Genomic DNA, 18496 nt, shown 5'->3' with positions numbered 1-18496 from the left:
CCTTAATATTAATGGCTGTTGACTGTGTAGCAAAATAATGTTATTTGTCAATACATATGACGTCCTGTCCTTATTCAGGCAATCTTACCAAGAGAGTGAGGTAGCTATGAAAAGGAAGATATTATCATTCTATTGCATACTGTGACTGATTGCTTTCTGTGATATTTCTTTTATGCTTGTTACGTCTTTCAAATCATTAGATGAGATTACGACATTCTATCAAAAAACAAATGCTTTTTGAGTATCTTAACTTAGTATGTAGGAAAGGAAAACACAAGTCTGTATCAGCAAGTACAAAAAATAGTCTTGGATACAGAGCATCCCCTCATTACACAAGCAAACAAATAACGATGCTCACAGACAGATGCGTTATGCTGTGCCCACATTAGCCTTAAAAATAATCCCTTCACCCTTCTCAATCCTTTCGCCAGACAATACACAAACAAGCCACACCCTCTCTCCAACTCAGCTTGTGTGTGATTGGTGGATGCCGGGAAAGGTTAAAGATATCATTGGTGGTCTGGGCTGGTGTGGGCAGGGCTTATTTTCACCATTAATGTGGAGGGTACAGCACAGTGGTCGACGTTGGACTGAAGTTATAACATGCACGATAAACATGGACACTTTGACTACATACATGAGAGCTAAGTGTATGACAGTATTACATTGTATTATTTAACTTACTAGAGAACTTTAGAACAGATCTTATAAAGTCAGTGTTTCTTCTATTGATCTTACACAAAATCAAACATGGACAACTACACACACACACACACACACACACACACAGGGAGACCTAATACTAATTTACAAATTTTGGAATAAAATGGAAGAAGGTAGATAATGAGTTGCTACTAAGTAAGAAACACCAGCAACACACGAGGACACAGTAAAAAATTGAGAAAATGAAGATGCTTGAGAGACAAAAAAATATTGCTTCCCGCAAAGAAACATAGAGGGTTGGAACAGACTAAGCGAGGATGTAGTATTGGCGAAGAGTGTGCACAACTCTAAGGAAAAACTGGACTAGTACAGATGTGAGACAGGACCACATGAGCATAAGCCCAGGCCCTGTAAAGTTACAACTAGGTAAATACACACACACACACACACACACACACACACACACACACACACACACATATACTTTTACCCAGCTTTTCACACATTTAATAAACAAATACACGGAACAACATACACGTTCTGAATAAATAAACAAGAACAAAACACACACACACACACACACACTGACCTGAGCCAGGGTCTTGTGTGACCTCAGTGTTCTGTGTAGCTGTTATAGGATCACCTGTGACCCTCCTCACCACATCATCATCCTCACTAGTACCCTCACCACTACTCTCCCCTCTCGCACCTGCTGGGATCTGCATAATCCCCTGACAGTGCAGTGCTTAGCACTCTCAGCACTTCCTTCACAGGCTCAGGTGAGGAGCTAGCTGGACATCCCTTATCTGGCCAGGGGGCAGGATGTTGTACTCAGTGACCCATCAAATCATTGAAATCAATCACATGTGCGCAGAGAGGCAGCAACAGGGGACCCCAAGCTTTACAAACCCTGAAGCGCCGTGCACAAGGTATAACCTCCCTCAGTGCTTATGTTGAATGTCACCTCCTTGAATAACAAACTTGATGAGGTTATTACCACAGTGAAAACCCTAAACCCGGACATGATGGGGACCACGGAACCCTGGCAAATGACCCCAGAGCTGTGACAGGTGGACGGGTACAGTGTGTTTTCCCACCTCAGGGAGGAGGGGAGAGGTGGTGGAGTTTTAGTGTGGTGGTGAGACACTCTCAGCCCCTCAGTGCTCCATGTGGATGTTCCCGATGAGGTGTAGGCAATGTGGATCAGGGCCACCCCCACCAGGCCAACTCCATCATACTATGTGTAGTGAACAACCCACCCCGCTCACTTTCTCCTCTTCTCCTGAAACTGACCTCTCTTTTGGCCTCTTGTTCTGTTTTTCTTTTGTTGGAGCAGCACTTTGCCGACTTTTTTGTAACTACTTTGTTTTAGTGCCATTGAGCCGTCTCCCTTTCTACACACACACACACACACACACACACGTAGCAGTTGCACCTTACTGAATGAACATCACACACATACTTGACAAACACACTCTACATAAACAAATCCAGACAGAGCCCTACACAACCCCACATTAATAGTAGATGCACCTCACCCTGTGGTACGGCACACACTCCAGCTCGGCGGCGTGCTTCACCCTGTACAGCCAGAGGAAGTAATCTACCGTCACACTGGACAGGGGGACACCATTACCTCCCTCGGCCTTCAGCAGCTTTTGGGCCTCTGCAACAATGAGCTCTGTGGCCTCGATGGAACACCCGCGAATCTCAATCTGAGGGAGGAAGGAAGAGTGGCTTTAGGCTGGTCCTGATGGCTGTGGTGGGGCTGATAAATGTAAACGTTGTAGAGTAAAAAAGAGGAGTTATTTTGGGCTTGATGGCTGTGGTGGTGCTGGTAAATGTTTAGAGTAAAAAGAGGAGTTAGGGTGGTCCTGATGGCTGTGGTGGTGCTGGTAAATGTTGAAGAGTAAAAAGAGGAGTTAGGGTGGTCCTGATGGCTGTGGTGGTGCTGGTAAATGTGTAGAGTAAAAAGAGGAGTTAGGGTGGTCCTGATGGCTGTGGTGGTGCTGGTAAATGTTGTAGAGTAAAAAGAGGAGTTAGGGTGGTCCTGATGGCTGTGGTGGTGCTGGTAAATGTGTAGAGTAAAAAGAGGAGTTAGGGTGGTCCTGATGGCTGTGGTGGTGCTGGTAAATGTGTAGAGTAAAAAGAGGAGTTAGGGTGGTCCTGATGGCTGTGGTGGTGCTGGTAAATGTTGTAGAGTAAAAAGAGGAGTTAGGGTGGTCCTGATGGCTGTGGTGGTGCTATATTAGTTGTGGTGTTGGTGGTGGCTAGTGCATTAGTGAGGAAGTTAGTGGAGCTGGGTTAGTTCTATTGGCTGTCGGGGTGTTAGTAATAGTTGAAGTGTTGGTGTTAGTTGGTGTATAAATTTGTAAGTACTTAAGGATGTCATAAAAGTCTTGCACTATTGGGAAAGCTTAAGTTTAGAGAATTAGTTAACAAACCCACCACCAAAATAAGAGAACACCTCACAGTCTTGCTCACCTCTTCCCTGTCTCCAGTACTAAACATGTGCTGGTCCTTCAACTTCTTATACAGAGCCTCGGAGTACTCCAGGGCCCCCAGGTAGGCCAGGACCTGCGGGACTCTGTAATCGGCAAACATGGTCAGCTTGCTTATGTCTGCAAAGCCCCCTGGAGCCTGGCCTCGGTACAGCACCCAGATGTCGGCTGCCAGGATCTGTGCCCGCTTGTAGAATGCCACCGGCTTCCCCTCGAAGCACGCTGTATCTCGGAAACATGGAAAATTTTCTGTCACGATGTTGACGAGCTTCATGGCACTGTTTTCCGCCTTCCGCAGGACACACTCAAATGTCCCCTCAAATTTCTCCTTCAGGATGCCCCCAACCTCCTGCAGGACCTCCAAGCGCTTCTCCAGGAGGGGCATCTGAGAGGGTGTGTCGGAGCGGAAGATGTGCCTCAGGTCCTCCAGGGTGAGGGAGGAGTAGTGGGCGGGGTCATGCATGGGCCGCCCCTCACCCAAGGCTCGGTTAACGGCCGCCACCATCCCCAAGTAGCCGGTGCGTGTCTGAGGGAGAGGGAAGGGCTAGAGATGAGATGTGTGTGTGTGTGTGTGTGTGTGTGTGTGTGTGTGTGTGTGTGTGTGTGTGTGTGTGTGTGTGTGTGTGTGTGTGTGTGTGTGTGTGTATTTACTTATTTGTAGTATACAGGGCCTGAGCTCAAGCTTGGTCAGTCCTGTCTCACAATCTATATTTGTCCAGCTTTTCTTTCATTTCATGGACACTGCCTGCTTCATCAATGTCTTTGTTCAGTCCATCTGTACTTCTTTATGTCTTTCAAACAAGTCCCTTTTCTCAATTTCTTGGTGTGTCCTCTTAGTTGCCTCCTCCCTTCCATCTTGATTAAATCATTTCAATCCAACACGTCCGTTCCACTTGTGTTCCTGTACAGTGATATCAGGTCTCCTCTTTCTCTTCTTTCTTCAAGTGTTGGTAGGCACAGTTCCCCCACTCTAGTCTCATGTGTGTGTGTGTGTGTGTGCTGTATGTGTGTGTGTAAGCTCTTTTCTCATTGTACTTTTACAAGACTGAGTCAAGATTGTTGAGTCCTGTCTTCTAAAGCAATTCCCATAGTCTTCCAAACTGTAAAAATTTTGTCACACAAAAGTTCTTCCACTAATATGTTTCATTGGTCTACTACTCTGTCAGGAAAGTTGAATTTTCTCGCATTTTTTCTTATAACAACTTCTTATACCAGGGAGGCTATTTCCAAATTTTCAAAAAGGATGTATTTTTACAAAATCTATTCACCAAAATTACCATATTTGCAATTGTAGAATATGCACCCCATTTTTAAGTGTGGCAATTAGAAGAAAATTGCCATCCTGACCTTTATCAATTTTAATAGGATGTTTTGTTGTTTAATTTCCTTACTAGAAGTACATATCTACCCATATATACTACTGGGTTAGCACCATACTGTGATAGACATACCATACAATACTGGAAACCCTCAATTTTACTGACCTCGATATAACGAATTTCGGCTTTAAAGAACTTTTTGGGCCAGTTTGGTACATGCCACAAGTTTGGTGAGTGTGGGGTTGAGACCAGCGGTGGGCCAGCCTAACACGTAGCTACATGAGTCTTGTTTTGAGGAAAAAAGTGTCTCTGAACCAGCAAATAGGGTAATTAACTGTTTTCCATGATTTTGAAGTATAAAGAGTATAATATACAGAAATAAGCAGTGGTGGGCACCGATCACTTTTTTGCTGTTCCGATACCCGGTCATCTGATCACTTTGTGCAACTGATCCGATTCCGATCATCCGATCGTTTTTTTTTTTTTTTTTTTTTCCCCAAGTCGCGGCATATTGCGCCGGTAGGCTTCTTCCCAGTGGGGCCTGATGGTCGGCCCAAGACTTCTTCCCGGTGGGGCCTGATGGTCGGCCCAGCCCGTTCTGGCGCAGGCGAGAGTTTATAGTGGCGCCATTTTGCATTGGCTCATGCTGCCCTCCCGGAGCTCATCTTTAATCCTAGAATCTAGAGTCCGGGTTGATAGGTGGTCTTCTGGACAGCATGTGGGTAGTTTTAAGCCACTCGGCAGCGGCTGAAAAATCCCAGCTTGGTGGCACCAGGCGGGGATTGAACTCGCGTCCTCCTGAACGCGGCGCTGTCACTCTGTCAACTCAGCCACTGCCTCCCCGCCTTCTTTTGTTCCGATCATTTAATTCCGATCTTCCAATCATTAAAACTTATAATAATTGTTATTATTTTTTATAGGATGATAATTACAGGGATTAAACACCTATTTTAGGCGTTTTTTAAGTAATAATTTCAAATAAGTAGTAACTTAGATATTTGCCCATAATAATCTTTGTTCTTACTCCTTCTTTCGGTATATAGGACATGGTAAAGAAAAAAGTTATCATAGCTTCTTAATTTAGGCATTTATTTAAGTCTGCCCTTTTTCTTCAGTTTCTGAAAGTATGAAAAAGGAATTAAGTTTGCTCTTCTAATTGTTGTTTGAAGTTAATTTAGATTTTAAGAAATATTTGTCTTTTTTTTTTTATATTTCATCATCGATATTTAGGAAATATTCTTTACTAATGTATAAAACAAACAGTAGTGATCATTAATCTCTTATCCTTCTGATCAAATAGCTTTTTGAATAAAAGAAATTGGTCCATAAATAAGAGTTACAAGAAGAACATAAGCAATAAGGTTTTGATTATAAGTGAGCCGGGTAGGACACGTAGCAATGGGTTTAAGTTGGATAAGTTCAGGTTCAACAAAGACATAGGCAAGAATTGGTTTACCAACAGAGTGGTGGATGAGTGGAATAGACTTAGCAGTAATGTGGTGAGCACCAACACGATAGATAAATTCAAGAAGAGGTTAGATACGTTCTTGGATGGGAGGGGTATGGAGCGTTAGTTTGGTGCCGTGGTCTGGGCGGCATGTTGCGCTGTCTCGCGAGACCTCCTTCTTCCTCCTCCTATTGTTGCAGGGGGGACCCTGACGGGTTGGGGGGGTCGAGGGGATGAAAAGGGGGGCGAAGCCCCGCCTTTTAGCTTAGGTCTTGTTAAGTTTCCCGAAAAGGAACTGACGGTGCCGCCATTAGAGGGTGATATCACTGCAGCAGAAAATGCATAACTGGCAACTGAGGCAGGTGACTCGGTTACTAGAGTGAGCGGATAGAATTCCACTTCAGCCCACGGTAAAGAGAATGGAGGGTAGGTTCACCATGGGGGTACTTAAATTTGTCTCTTCCGCGCATGACGTCAGGTGAAAGAAGGACTGAGGGGTCCGGGCATGGAAGAGAGGTCAGTCGCGCGCACCAGCCTCTTGAGCTGAGCTCCTCACTCACTCAATGGGAAACTTAGCTAAAGTGTGTTTTCTTTCAACATGCCAACTTTTTGTATTGTGTGTGGTTGTCAATCAGTTTATGTGATAGGAAACAGTACTATACACTTTCACTGGCTGCCAAGAGATCAAGAACTTAGAATTGGATGGAAATATGATATAATATATACTAAGACAAATCTTATTCTCGAGCAGATTATGTTGGCTTTGTGTGCAATCGTTACGTGCAGTAAAAGGAATGAACACTGGTACAAAATTAGATGTTGGTTGCAGACTTTAGTTCTCCATCACTGAGTATAGACCAGGTTACCTGTCATTCTCTTTAACTCTAAATTACACACGTTTCTTTAGATGTCGGCAATAATATTTGCCGTACCAAAATGGCGGTAGGCGGCCGACCATACACGCCAGTCAAGAGCGCGGTATCTACTCTGCCATGGTCTAAGGAGTAAGGTCGACTGACTCGCATCCCGTCAATGACGACACAAGGAGGGAACCTTGGAAGGAACTGGCATTCTCTCTCACGTGCAGTTCCTCTCCCATTCTCTTTCACAATTCAGCGGTAACCAGGTTATTTTCAAAGGAGGAAGTCTCTCTCTCTCTCTCTCTCTCTCTCTCTCTCTCTCTCTCTCATAATGATTGGTACTACTGCAATTCAGAAATAAAAGGTTATTTTCAAAGGAGGAACTCTCTCTCTCTCTCTCTCTCTCTCTCTCTCTCTCTCTCTCTCTCTCTCTCTCTCTGTGTGTGTGTGTGTGTGTGTGTGTGTGTGTGTGTGTGTGTGTGTGTGTGTGTGTGTGTGTGTGTGTGTGTACTCTGTAGACATCACCTCGATCTCACGTTACACACACACAACACACACTCACACACACACACACACATACACACAGCGGGCCGGGAGCCTTGCCGTACTGCGTGGACAGCGTAGTAACGCAGAGGTGATGTCTAGCGATGTACACACACACACACGCACACACACACAGAGAGAGAGAGAGAGAGAGAGAGAGAGAGAGAGAGAGAGAGAGAGAGAGAGAGAGAGAGACTAGAATACGGAGAACACGGCGGTGAGTGTGACTGATGAGTTGCCGATTCGCTCTGCTGTTTTTTATACTCTGTGTTACGTCACGAGGAGGTAAGAGAGGATGCGCGGAATGGAACGAATTTTGACCCTCCATTCGGTCGACCTTACCTTCTTAGATCATGTACTCTACCACAACTTCATTTCACGTGACGTCATACTCACAGAGTCACACCCTGCGCGGAGCGGCCAATGTGAACCTACCTCCCATTCGCTATACCTTGCTGCAGCCCACACGGTCCACACCACACTGTCATGGCGTCGTGTGACAAGTCCCGCCAAGCAAATAAAGAGACTTTGCGCCTGCGCGTTTCGTTCACGATACCTTAAGAGGATTAAATAAATTAACAATCTAATTATTGCTTAATATTATTAATAAAGACACTTATTAAAGTAACTATTTAGCAATGTGTATACAAATAATTGTAATGAGTCGTGAGGTTTTCAAAATGTCCGCAGTCAGTTGTTGCCATGACAACATGGACAACATTTTTTTTATGTGATCGGTGATCGCTATTTAGTTTGTGGAGTTCCGATTTCCACAGTCCGATTACCTTTTTTCAAAGATGATCCAGTCTTTGCATTCCGATCGCCTATTACTGTTCCGATCAGATCTGAAGATCGGACGATCGGACTGATGATCGGAAGTGCCCAGCTCTGGAAATAAGCTTATAAGTATTCTTGATTCTATATATGCCATAATGTGCTAAGTGTTTTGTGGCAATTTTGTGCTGTAAATAAATCATCCATCCATTTACAAATAACAAATGAAGAACAGAGAAATTTCCATACGTTTTTAGTCATGGTGGAGCAGCATATGCTTAACTACTTCACAAGTCAACATATATAATAAATAGACTTTACTGTTCATAATAACCTTCAGTTTCTAGTTGTTGATATATAAAAATCTGTTTAGTCAGATCCCCAAAGGAAAACAAACAAACATCTGACACAAAGTTGGCAATGCAAGAGAGTGGAGTGCTTAACCCGGTAGCAGCGACGGGACAAATTTGTGGCTTTACCGTGTAGCAGCAACGGGCCAAGTTTGTGCCATGATTTAACCCCCCAAAATAGATAAAACATAAAATGATCACAAATGTTTTGATATATATTATGAAATGGTTTGTGCAAGTGATGATTTTTCCTCATATTTCTCGCTTAGAGGGACCATTAAGAAACATGATCCCCGCTGCTACCGGGTTAAAAATTGGACTGTCCTACTTGGAACTAGATGTCTGGCCTCTAAACCAATGGGCAGGAAAAAGTGAGGAGGGAGAAAAACATCTACAATCATTACATCTGGTCAAGACAGTGAGCAGTTCAAGGTCACAAGAAGGGTACGAGGAGGAGGAGGAGGGGGTGTCACCTTTCCCTGGTAGTTGACGGTGAACTTTGGCTGACCGTCGGGCGTCCAGAAGCAGAAGTTGAGGGTGTCGATGAGGAAGACCCAGTTGGCTATTTGTCCATTGGTGAGGCCAAACTCATGGGGCAGGTCTTCATTCTGTGGGGGGGGGGGGGGGGAGGGCTGTGGCAGTGGTGGTGAAGGAGGAAGATACAGAAAATGTGGACAAGGAAAGGGTAGCAGTGGTTGTGGTGGAGAAGGTGGTGGAGGAGAGGGGGGAAGAGGAGGAGGAGGAAGAGGAGGAATGCAAGAAAAAAAAAAATGTTAGTAACTTCATTTTTATAAATATGAATCTGCAAATGTTCTTTTTTTTATATATAGTATATGTCAATTTATCAGCCTGATTCAATATTTGACTAAAAGTGAACACTATTTGGTTGTTCATTTACAGGAGATTTTTTTTCATAGTTATTTGTATGTCATCAAATCCACTTTCACTCCCATTTGTCAGTAAATGTTACAGTTCCACTTCCCAACAATGATGCCATTCTCTCGCTCCCTCAACACCGTCTACCAGTGTTTGTGAGATGCAACATGTGACAACCTTCTTTGATAATTATAACTGCTATTGCATGTGGCCCCAAAATTTTCTTTTATTAGTAAATTTGCAGATGATACAAAGATCAGCAGAGTAGTTGAATCAGACTGGGATGTTAAGTGTTCTCCATGATGAACTAGACAGTGTATGCTTGGGGGGGGAAATGGCAGATGGAGTTCAATATCAGGAAGTGTAGTATTTTGAGTGAAGGCACTCTCCTAAGTAGGTCTGGATGTGAAAAGGATTTAGGAGTTTTATTGAGTTCTGGTCACCCTCCAAGGGCTCAATGCATTCAGGCTAAGAATCATGCACACAGAGTACTGGGTTTATTTTAAGGAGCATAAGTAATATTATTATCATTATTATTATGATCATCATCGCAGGCCAAGAATGTCAGCCCCTCTGGAGAGTTCAAGGAATAATATACCTGATCAGGGTCCCAAAGGGAGGAACATTTGCCTTAGTAAAAACTATTACCTCTACACTTAAATAATTGCCAGTTTTCATCTTTGAAACATAATTTAGAAGCAAGTTCCACAATTTAATTATACATGGAACAAAGCTTTTAGAAAACTGAATAGTATTAAAGCATATAGCTGAAAATGCCAAATCATTTTGATTCGCAGCAAACCAAGAGAAGTGATTATAGAAGTGCTGAAGTGATCTTCAGGCCGTAATTAGCATTGGTCAGACCTCTTCTTGATTATGCCATTCAGCTCCAGTCACCTTGCTATAGAAGGAACATCAACCCTTTCCATCCGTGATGCAGACGTCGGCATCACAGTATGGAAAGGGTCAAGAGGATTAATCTTCTTCTAAACCTCTCAATCCACAATTTAGTTATACGTGGAACAAAGCTATTAGAAAACTGAGTAGTAGTAAAGTGTATAGCTGCATATGCCAAATCATTTTGATTTGCAGCAAACCAACAGAAGCGATTATAGAAGCGCTGAAGTGATCTTCAGGCTGTAATTAGCATTAGTTGGACCTGGTCTATTGGGCGTTGGGCTGCGCAATTTTACACAACTATATTGTCTATTTTCACCCTTGTTTTGACTTTACATTTTTTCTAATGTTTTTTCAGAGGGTTTGAAGGTTAGAAGACATGTATAACAATAGAAGAGTACTTTGTAAGGTAGGAAGCAAAACATGGGTGCATCAAAATGATTAATCTTAACCATTTATTCCTTGATGCAGACCAGTGACATGAAACCTTGCGATTGCACCTTCAATCTTCTTACCTAGTGGCCTGTTCCCACCACAAGCGCCGGGTCCTCGCTCTCTGGCTCTTGTTCAAACTGTGAGGGGTTAAGAAACTGAACAGCTGCATAAGCTATTGGTCAGTCTTAACTAAGTTTTCTTCATATTAACAAATACGTATAATTCACTGCAAGATCAGCACCACATAATTAATATTATATTCTGCTTATCAACCAGCAGTATTTTGTTAAGCATGTGTTGGCAAGTAGCGTTAGTTGGTAAAAGCGTCTGTATACGAGCACAATAACAGTTGTCAGCAGACCCACTAAGGGGACACCTGCTGCAGTTATTTCATCCCTGATGATGATGACCCTTTCCCTGAGCCTTGAAAGTATTTGTCATGACCATTTACTTCATTAACAGGACACTATACCCATTTATCATTATAATCAAGGGTATTATAATGTCATGAGTTTCTCTTACCAAGGATTAAGTCAAGTGAGCATTTGTGGAAGGCTTTGTTATAGACATATTATCATGCATTAACATGTCTGCATTAACATGTGTAATGTGAGCACTATCTTGATAAAATAGGAGTGCTTTGCCATAGTGTTTCCACTCCTTAAACTTGTGAGGTAGTGTTAGCATTTGCTTAATCAGCATATGCCTGCCTCAAACTCCCTGTGGACCCTGTTAGAAATGTTGACAAAGGTAGAGGATAATTATTTCTTTCTAGTTTTAGGAGAAATTTTGTTAGTGTGTTTCATATCAAGCCAACATTCCTCTTGCTGGATTGGTGAGAACACTTGCTCAGGTCAGCAGAAGGAGGCGGTGAGTTAAAGGGGGTGTTGGGAGGAGTTGACTTTGGGTCTGTAATAACAGTGAAATAGGCCAAATTGAGCAGATAAGCAATTCTTGTTAAATACATGAGCAACATATATCAGCTACTTGATCGATTCAGTGCAGCATTTGAAAAATGGAGCAACACAAGAAAAAGAAAAGTAAAATATATAGTTTTTCCCACAGAAACAGTCATCACATGCTTTGTTGTTCTCCTAAAGTTCAGTATACTGAATGTAATATTAAAGGATACTAAAGATGCATGTATTCTGATTTAAATTAGAAACACAAAATAAGTTTAACACTTGCTGCCGGGAGCGTATATGTTTTGCAGCAGTGTAAACAACCTCCTGTGCTCTTGATTTGAGAGAGACAGAGGAATGCATCGTGTGAGGCAGCGGCGTACCAGTTGGGGGACATGTTGAATGGCAAAATTCTCAATACCTTCCACCACTACTTGTAAGAAATTGAAAGCATGACACCATTGTTTGACTTCTCTTTTCTTGCATGAAGAAATATTTATCCATATGTCCCCATAAATGCAATCCTATGAATCACGGGATGGAGTGTTGAAGGATATATTACTGAATGCGTTTTATTTTGCAAACATTTTCATTATGTCACAAATGATGTACAGCACTCAGATTTTTTGGTGTTAACTTAATATTGACCATTACAACTTTGATATGTTGCTACTTGCTAGTTTGGTAAATAAAAATGCCACTCAAGCCTCGTTGGACTCCAAAGGTCCACAGGTATAGAAGTGACTGAGGCTCCAAATCGTGAGGCGTCCCACACAAGAACACAGGGAGACTGCAAGAGGCCGAATGGCCTACACAAGGCAGCTCCAGATTTCCTCCCACTACCACCTGTCATCCTCGTCCATGTAGCTATCAAGTCTAATCTTAAAACAAGCTATCGTCTCTGCACTCACTATGTGATTGCCGAGTCTATTCCATTCCCCCACCACCCTATTATTAAACCAATGCCTGCCTATTTCCCTCCTAAATCAATACTGTTCTAATTTAAATCCATTACTGCGTGCTCTATCCTGCTGGCTAATTCTCAGTACGTTACTTAGCCTATATCACCTTTGTTGTAACCCTTGACCCATTTAAATATTTCTATCAGATCTCCCCGCACTCTTCGTCTTTCTAATGAATGTAAGTTGAGATGTTTCAGCCTATCTTGATATGGGAGGTTCCTCAATCCCTGAATCATCTTGGTCATCTTCCTCTGAACTGATTCCAGCAAGTTGATGTCCATCCTGTAGTGTGGGCACTAAAACTGGACAGCATAATCTAAGTATGGCCTAACTACTGCTAAATAGAGTCTGAGGATGACCACTGTACTTTTGTTGGTTACCGTCCTGTTAATAAAGCCTAATACCCTGTTAGCTCTATTCCTCGCTCTAATACATTGCTTCCTAGTTTTAGGTCAGAGTTCACTAACACTCCCAAATCCCTTTCACACTCTGTTCTACCTATCACTGTGGAGTCTAAACTATACCTGTGTAATGGGTTGTGTGTTCCTAGTTCCTACACTTAGTATGCTACACTTGGTGATGTTAAAATTCATCTGCCATTTCTCTGACCAAACTGACAGTTTGGTGAGGTCCTCCTGCAGTGCTCTAGCATCCTCCCTTGTCCTAATAGTGCATCCTATTTTGGTGTCATCCGCAAAGTTACCTGTCACTAGTTATCCCATTGTCTATGTCATTGATGTAGGTAATGAATAAAAGCGGGCCTAACACTGAACCTTGAGGAGCCCCACTGGTAACATTACCCCATTCGCATTTTTTTACCGTCAATGGTAACCCTCTGTTTCCTGTCACTAATCCACGCCCTAATCCAATCATAAACCTTCCCTCCTATTCCATGAGCCCTGACTTTATTTAAGTCTCTGGTGAGGTACCTTGTCGAAGGCCTTACTAAAATCAAAATAAACTACATCGTAACTCTCATCATTGTCAGCTGTCTCGTATACTCTATTGTAAAAAGATAAAAGATTAGTAAGGCACGACTTTCCTTTAACCCTTAAAATCGCGGGTGTCGACAATAGTCTACAGCTGGTGCCTGGGTTCAAACTGTGGGTGCCGACAATAGTCGACATGGGATTTTTTTAATTAGCGCATCATCAAATTGAATTTGTGTATGCTGAAGTAGGGTTAACATGTCATTTTCTTTCAAACAATACCCAACCATGCTCCCTTGACTAATTATTGGTCAGTGTATGCCTTGTGTTAGCTATGAGAAGATGCCTGCTAGACATCCCACCTCTTCTCACCTTCCAGTGAATTTCATCCACAAGGTGGGGGCCCTTCGACCTCAACACCCATCAAGGGCATCAGGAAGGCCTGGAAGTTAGTTTTTTTTGGGTATGTTTCACATAGACTGTATAAAAGTTATGCTTTATATTACTAAATCATAGATGGGAAGTCCACTAGTGGTGGAAAACTGTCTATAATAATGTCTATAATAACCATAATTCAATATTCCGTACTTGCTCTACAAATGGTCATATAGTCTTCAACTTAACGTCAAAGGACAGGTAAGGGTATTTACTTTACAATGATGCTTCATTGAGTCATGTGAGTGACTGAGTGAAGTAGGAGTGAAGGTATGAAAGGTTGAAGTGAGGTATGTTTTTGCCTGAATATGCCCACGTGGGAGGACAGGCGCGGTAAAACAACCCCGCGCTTAAAGGGTTAATATGCCCATGCTGTGAGTCGTTAATTAAATTGTCTGTCAATATGGTCCCTAATAATATCTCCTATTATTGACTCAAGCATTTTACCTATTATTGACGTCAAACTAATCGGCCAATAGTTTTGCATAGAAGATATGTCTCCCTTCTTAAATATTGGAATAACGTGTGCCTGCCTCCATGAAACAGGCACCACCCGTGTCTAGTGGCTTCTTAAAAACTTCTGTTAGCTGCCCTCTGATTTCAGATTTACACTTTTAATGCCCTGGGGAAAATTTCATCTGGCCCTGGCGCCTTAGTAACTTTGAGTCTATCTATCTGTCTAATCACGAGCTCCCTACTTACGTTGATGTCGGTTAATCCTTTTACCTCTTCACCCCTGGAGAGAAATACGTCACCAGCTGCCAGCTGACAGGTCCAGCACACTTCAAGACCCTATCCTGGAATACCTTACTTTTTAGTTAGCATTAACAGACACCTTCATCCCGCCCAGGCAGCCGCCACCGCCCTCATGCAAAACCAGGATGCCTGTGCCCGGCCCGTCCTCACCTGCCTGATCTCCTCCATGTTCAGGTGTCCGGCCTGCACGGCGTCCACGATCACCCGGGCGGCCTTGCTCACGCCCGCCGGCCTGATCTTCACCTCCCTGGCCAGGCCGGAGATGAGCTTCCCGGCCTGGCGCGGCCCCACCACCGCCACACGTGTCGCCGCCATGCCGCTGTTGTTGACGTCGCTTGCTCTCCCGTGCAGGGGTGGCGGTGCTCGGCCCCGCTCCCTCGCTATCTGAGGCTAGCAGAGCACGCTCCCGCATACGTCTGCTGGCAGCTAATAACTGTTCTCTCCTTGCTAACCGCTGCCGCCTCCACTCACGCCTCTTTTCCTTGGCTTCAAGTTCTATGCAGTGATGAAGTAACAGTGCTGCGGCGACAATTCTTCTCGAATAGAGGTCGGCCATTGTTGCTGGAGCTGGAGGTAAACCTAAACAAACGCGTGTGTCAGCAGGTGTCGGCGGTACTGGCTGAAATCGGAGGTTGGAGGTAGCACTATGATGTCGGTGGAAAAAAATAGCCCAGTGTGATACCCCCTTTAAAGGGGGTATCACACTGGGCTATTTTTCCTCCAGCCTCCGATTAAGGGGCTGTCACAATGGGCTATTTTTCCTCCAACCTCCGATTTAAGGGGCTGTCACAATGGGCTATTATTCCTCCAACCTCCGATTAAGGGGCTGTCACAATGGGCTATTATTCCTCCAACCTCCGATTAAAGGGCTATCACAATGGGCTGTTATTCCTCCAACCTCCGATTAAAGGGCTATCACAATGGGCTGTTATTCCTCCAACCTCCGATTAAAGGGCTATCACAATGGGCTATTTTTCCTCCAACCTCCGATTAAGGGGCGGTACCGCCCACTTTTTCCGCCAACTGTTGGAGGAGATTTGCAGCCCGCAGCTTTCGGGAATCCGTTTGGTGGAGGAAAATTTGAAGTCAACCAAGACAGTTAGGTAACTGATATCCTGTGTAAATTGTTGAGAAAACAAAATAGTTTGCCATAGTGATTTTATGTCTTGCATAACTTGCAATAGAACAAGGATTATGAATAAGAAAAAAAGTAACCACTTCACTCATATTCACTTTTCTTTCATTTTTTCCTTTCTTCCTCTGCCTAAACTGATTAACTACAGTAGGTAGGAAGACACCTACCGAACGGGCGCAAGCCACTCCCGGTGAGGTATATATGGGAGGTGAGAATTAAGGGAGCTGAAGCCCTCCAAAGACCCTTCCCATGTCCTCACAAACCGTTTCCCTATTGTCTCATCAACACCGGAGAGTAGTTCAGCATGCTCTCTAAAGACAGATCCTATCTCTATCCACACCACACTACATTCACACAACTGAATACACCTTTTCCTAAAATTCAAATTTCAAAATGGCGCACCTTCACCTTGCCTCGGAGTCCCTGCCTGGGGGGAGGGACCACAAATTCCCCCAGGGAGGACTCCCCTTTTGGCTGCCGACCCGAGAGGTGTCTTGATAACTCCTCGAACCTCTTTCTTCTCAATTACCGCAACATTCGCGGTCTGGATCTGGATCTGGACAATAATGCGCAGGGCACCAAAGAAGGTGCATAACACGCATATTTGTTGGCTGTTGGGGGGACGGGGGAGCCGAGTGTGCAGGGGAGGGAAGTGAATCAAGTGTAATTGTTACTGTTGGTGTGTTGTGGTGACAAGTGAGTATGTATTTGTAGGTCATCGTTCTAATTTTCATTCTGTGGAACACCAGCTCTCTTCATCTAAACCTCACCTTCTCTTCCTCACCGAAACACAGGTTTCTGAGGCTACACACAGCAATATCTACTCTGTTCCCTCCTACTATCTCTATCCTAAATTTCAATCCAAAGCTGGATGTTGCGCCTACGTGCGCAACGACATCACTTGCTCTCGTGCCCACAACCTTGATTCTTCAGAATTTTCCACCATCTGGCTAAGACTTCATTGTCATTCTATTACTAAATACATCTGTGCTGTTTATCTCTCACCTAACTCTACTAACTATGTAAAATTCTTTGACTACTTGAACTCTAAAGTGGAGCACATCTTGACCCACTCTCCCTTCGCTGAAATCTCCATCCTAGGAGATTTCAATGTTCACCACCAGCTTTGGCTTTCATCCTCTTTCACTGACCAGCCTGGTGAACAAGCCTACAACTTTGCTATCCTCAACGATCTAGAGCAGTTGGTCCAGCACCCTACACGTATTCCCGACCGTCTTGGAGACAGGCCCAACATTCTAGACCTCTTCCTTACCTCAAACCCTTCTGCTTATTCTGTCAAACTGTTCTCTCCGTTGGGCTCCTCCGATCACAATCTTATTTCTGTATCCTGTCCTATTGCTCCTGTACACCCTCTGGACCCACCGAAGAGGCGATGCTTCTGGCATTTTGCTTCAGCTCGGTGGGACGACCTGAGGATGTACTTTTCCGATTTCCCGTGGAATGATTATTTTCACAGCCATAGAAAGACAGGGAATACAAGTTACTTGAAGATCCGCGGATTTTTGTCCCTCTAAACAGGTATCGACAACGCCATCCATACTCGTGCTGAGCGGGTCCATAATAATTCGTCAATCCGATACAAGACTTCCTGGCAAGACCCGCCGTTGCTCTGAACTTCGCTATCAGTTTTTATCACCTTTTCACTATACATCGTATGTACATACACATCGCATACATTCGTCCGCAGATGGCACCGAGGAAATTCCTTTGGGGCCGATTTTGTGCATTTTGAGGGGAAATCCTGCATTCTGGGAAATCCGTGAATGTGCGAATCCGCGAATAATGAGCACTCGAATACGGGGGAATAGGTGTAGTAAATTTATTCCTTTTAGAGCCATAATTGTGAATTTCAAATCTTATGATATCATGGGTAATAAAATAAAAGTGTTGAGCCATTACATCCATGATTAATTTCTTTTGTGATGCCAATAGACAGATGTTTTTCTCTGTTTATATATAAGTCTGTATATATTTTAGCTATAATAGTTTTTTTGGGGGGGTGTACACTGTTTGCTCTCAGGGTTTTAATCAATCTTGCTCTGTCTACCAAGTTAAAAGCTTATTTATATAGTCTAGTGATGTCATATACTATTAGTTTCTTAATACATTTAATAGATTCCACTAACACAATATTTAGAAATGTAGAGATTGCCATTTACCCCTTTTTTCAGTAAATCCACGTTGTAGTTCATTTATATTATTTATCTGAATTATGTGTTTCTCAATCTTTTGTCTTACAGTCCTTATCAAAATTATATATGATGTGTTTGCAAGTGGGTAGTAGTCTGGCTCCTCTACACACAAAAGCAATGTCCAAGGGCTCCATTTGAGAAGCCAGGGTACTGTAGTCTTTCCATGGTCGTGTGTCTATTTTCATAATCTGTAAATGTTCATGTGTTCCCTTGTCAGATTTTAATTTTAATTCATAGGCTTATCTTGTTTCTGTGTTCGATATGTCATTTATTTTATTGTCATTTTTATATGTGTTCCAAAACTCCTCTAGTTTTCGTCTTTGTCTTCTTCGATAATTTTGTCACCGTATACGAGGTGGGTTTTTTAATGGTTTCTGCATGGAGTTTCTTAGTTTTAGCCATATAGCTTTCTCGTTTGTTTCATTTCCATCACTGGTATGAAAACAAAGAAGTACTGCAATAGAAAGGAAGAGAAAATACAGAAGAAAGGACGATATTT

At 43.2% G+C, this 18496-nt stretch overlaps 1 protein-coding gene across 1 annotated transcript; it reads right to left on the bottom strand.

The window, feature by feature from the left end:
- Positions 1–278: 278 nt before the first annotated feature.
- On the bottom strand, positions 279–15253 carry LOC126989964 (queuosine salvage protein-like). Its single transcript, XM_050848558.1, has 4 exons — positions 14800–15253; positions 8931–9065; positions 3148–3690; positions 279–2378 (listed from the first exon to the last, which is right to left on the bottom strand). The coding sequence occupies exons 1-4, from the start codon at positions 14962–14964 to the stop codon at positions 2181–2183; spliced, it is 1041 nt and encodes a 346-aa protein (XP_050704515.1). The 5' UTR covers positions 14965–15253; the 3' UTR covers positions 279–2180.
- Positions 15254–18496: the final 3243 nt, after the last annotated feature.

This window comes from Eriocheir sinensis, unplaced genomic scaffold (assembly GCF_024679095.1).
Source record: "Eriocheir sinensis breed Jianghai 21 unplaced genomic scaffold, ASM2467909v1 Scaffold1396, whole genome shotgun sequence".
In the NCBI taxonomy this organism is placed as follows: domain Eukaryota; kingdom Metazoa; phylum Arthropoda; class Malacostraca; order Decapoda; family Varunidae; genus Eriocheir; species Eriocheir sinensis.
Note: the sequence above shows the minus strand (reverse complement) of the source record. Positions and strands in the feature narration are given on the sequence as shown.

Coding starts and splice junctions, on each gene's coding strand:
- LOC126989964 (XM_050848558.1), bottom strand. CDS start 14,964: ATGGCGGCGACACGTGTGGCGGTGGTGGGGCCGCGCCAGGCCGGGAAG. Junction 9,066..14,799: donor ACATGGAGGAGATCAGGCAG/GTGAGGACGGGC, acceptor CCCCCCCCACAG/AATGAAGACCTGCCCCATGA. Junction 2,379..3,147: donor GTACTGGAGACAGGGAAGAG/GTGAGCAAGACT, acceptor TTCCTCCCTCAG/ATTGAGATTCGCGGGTGTTC.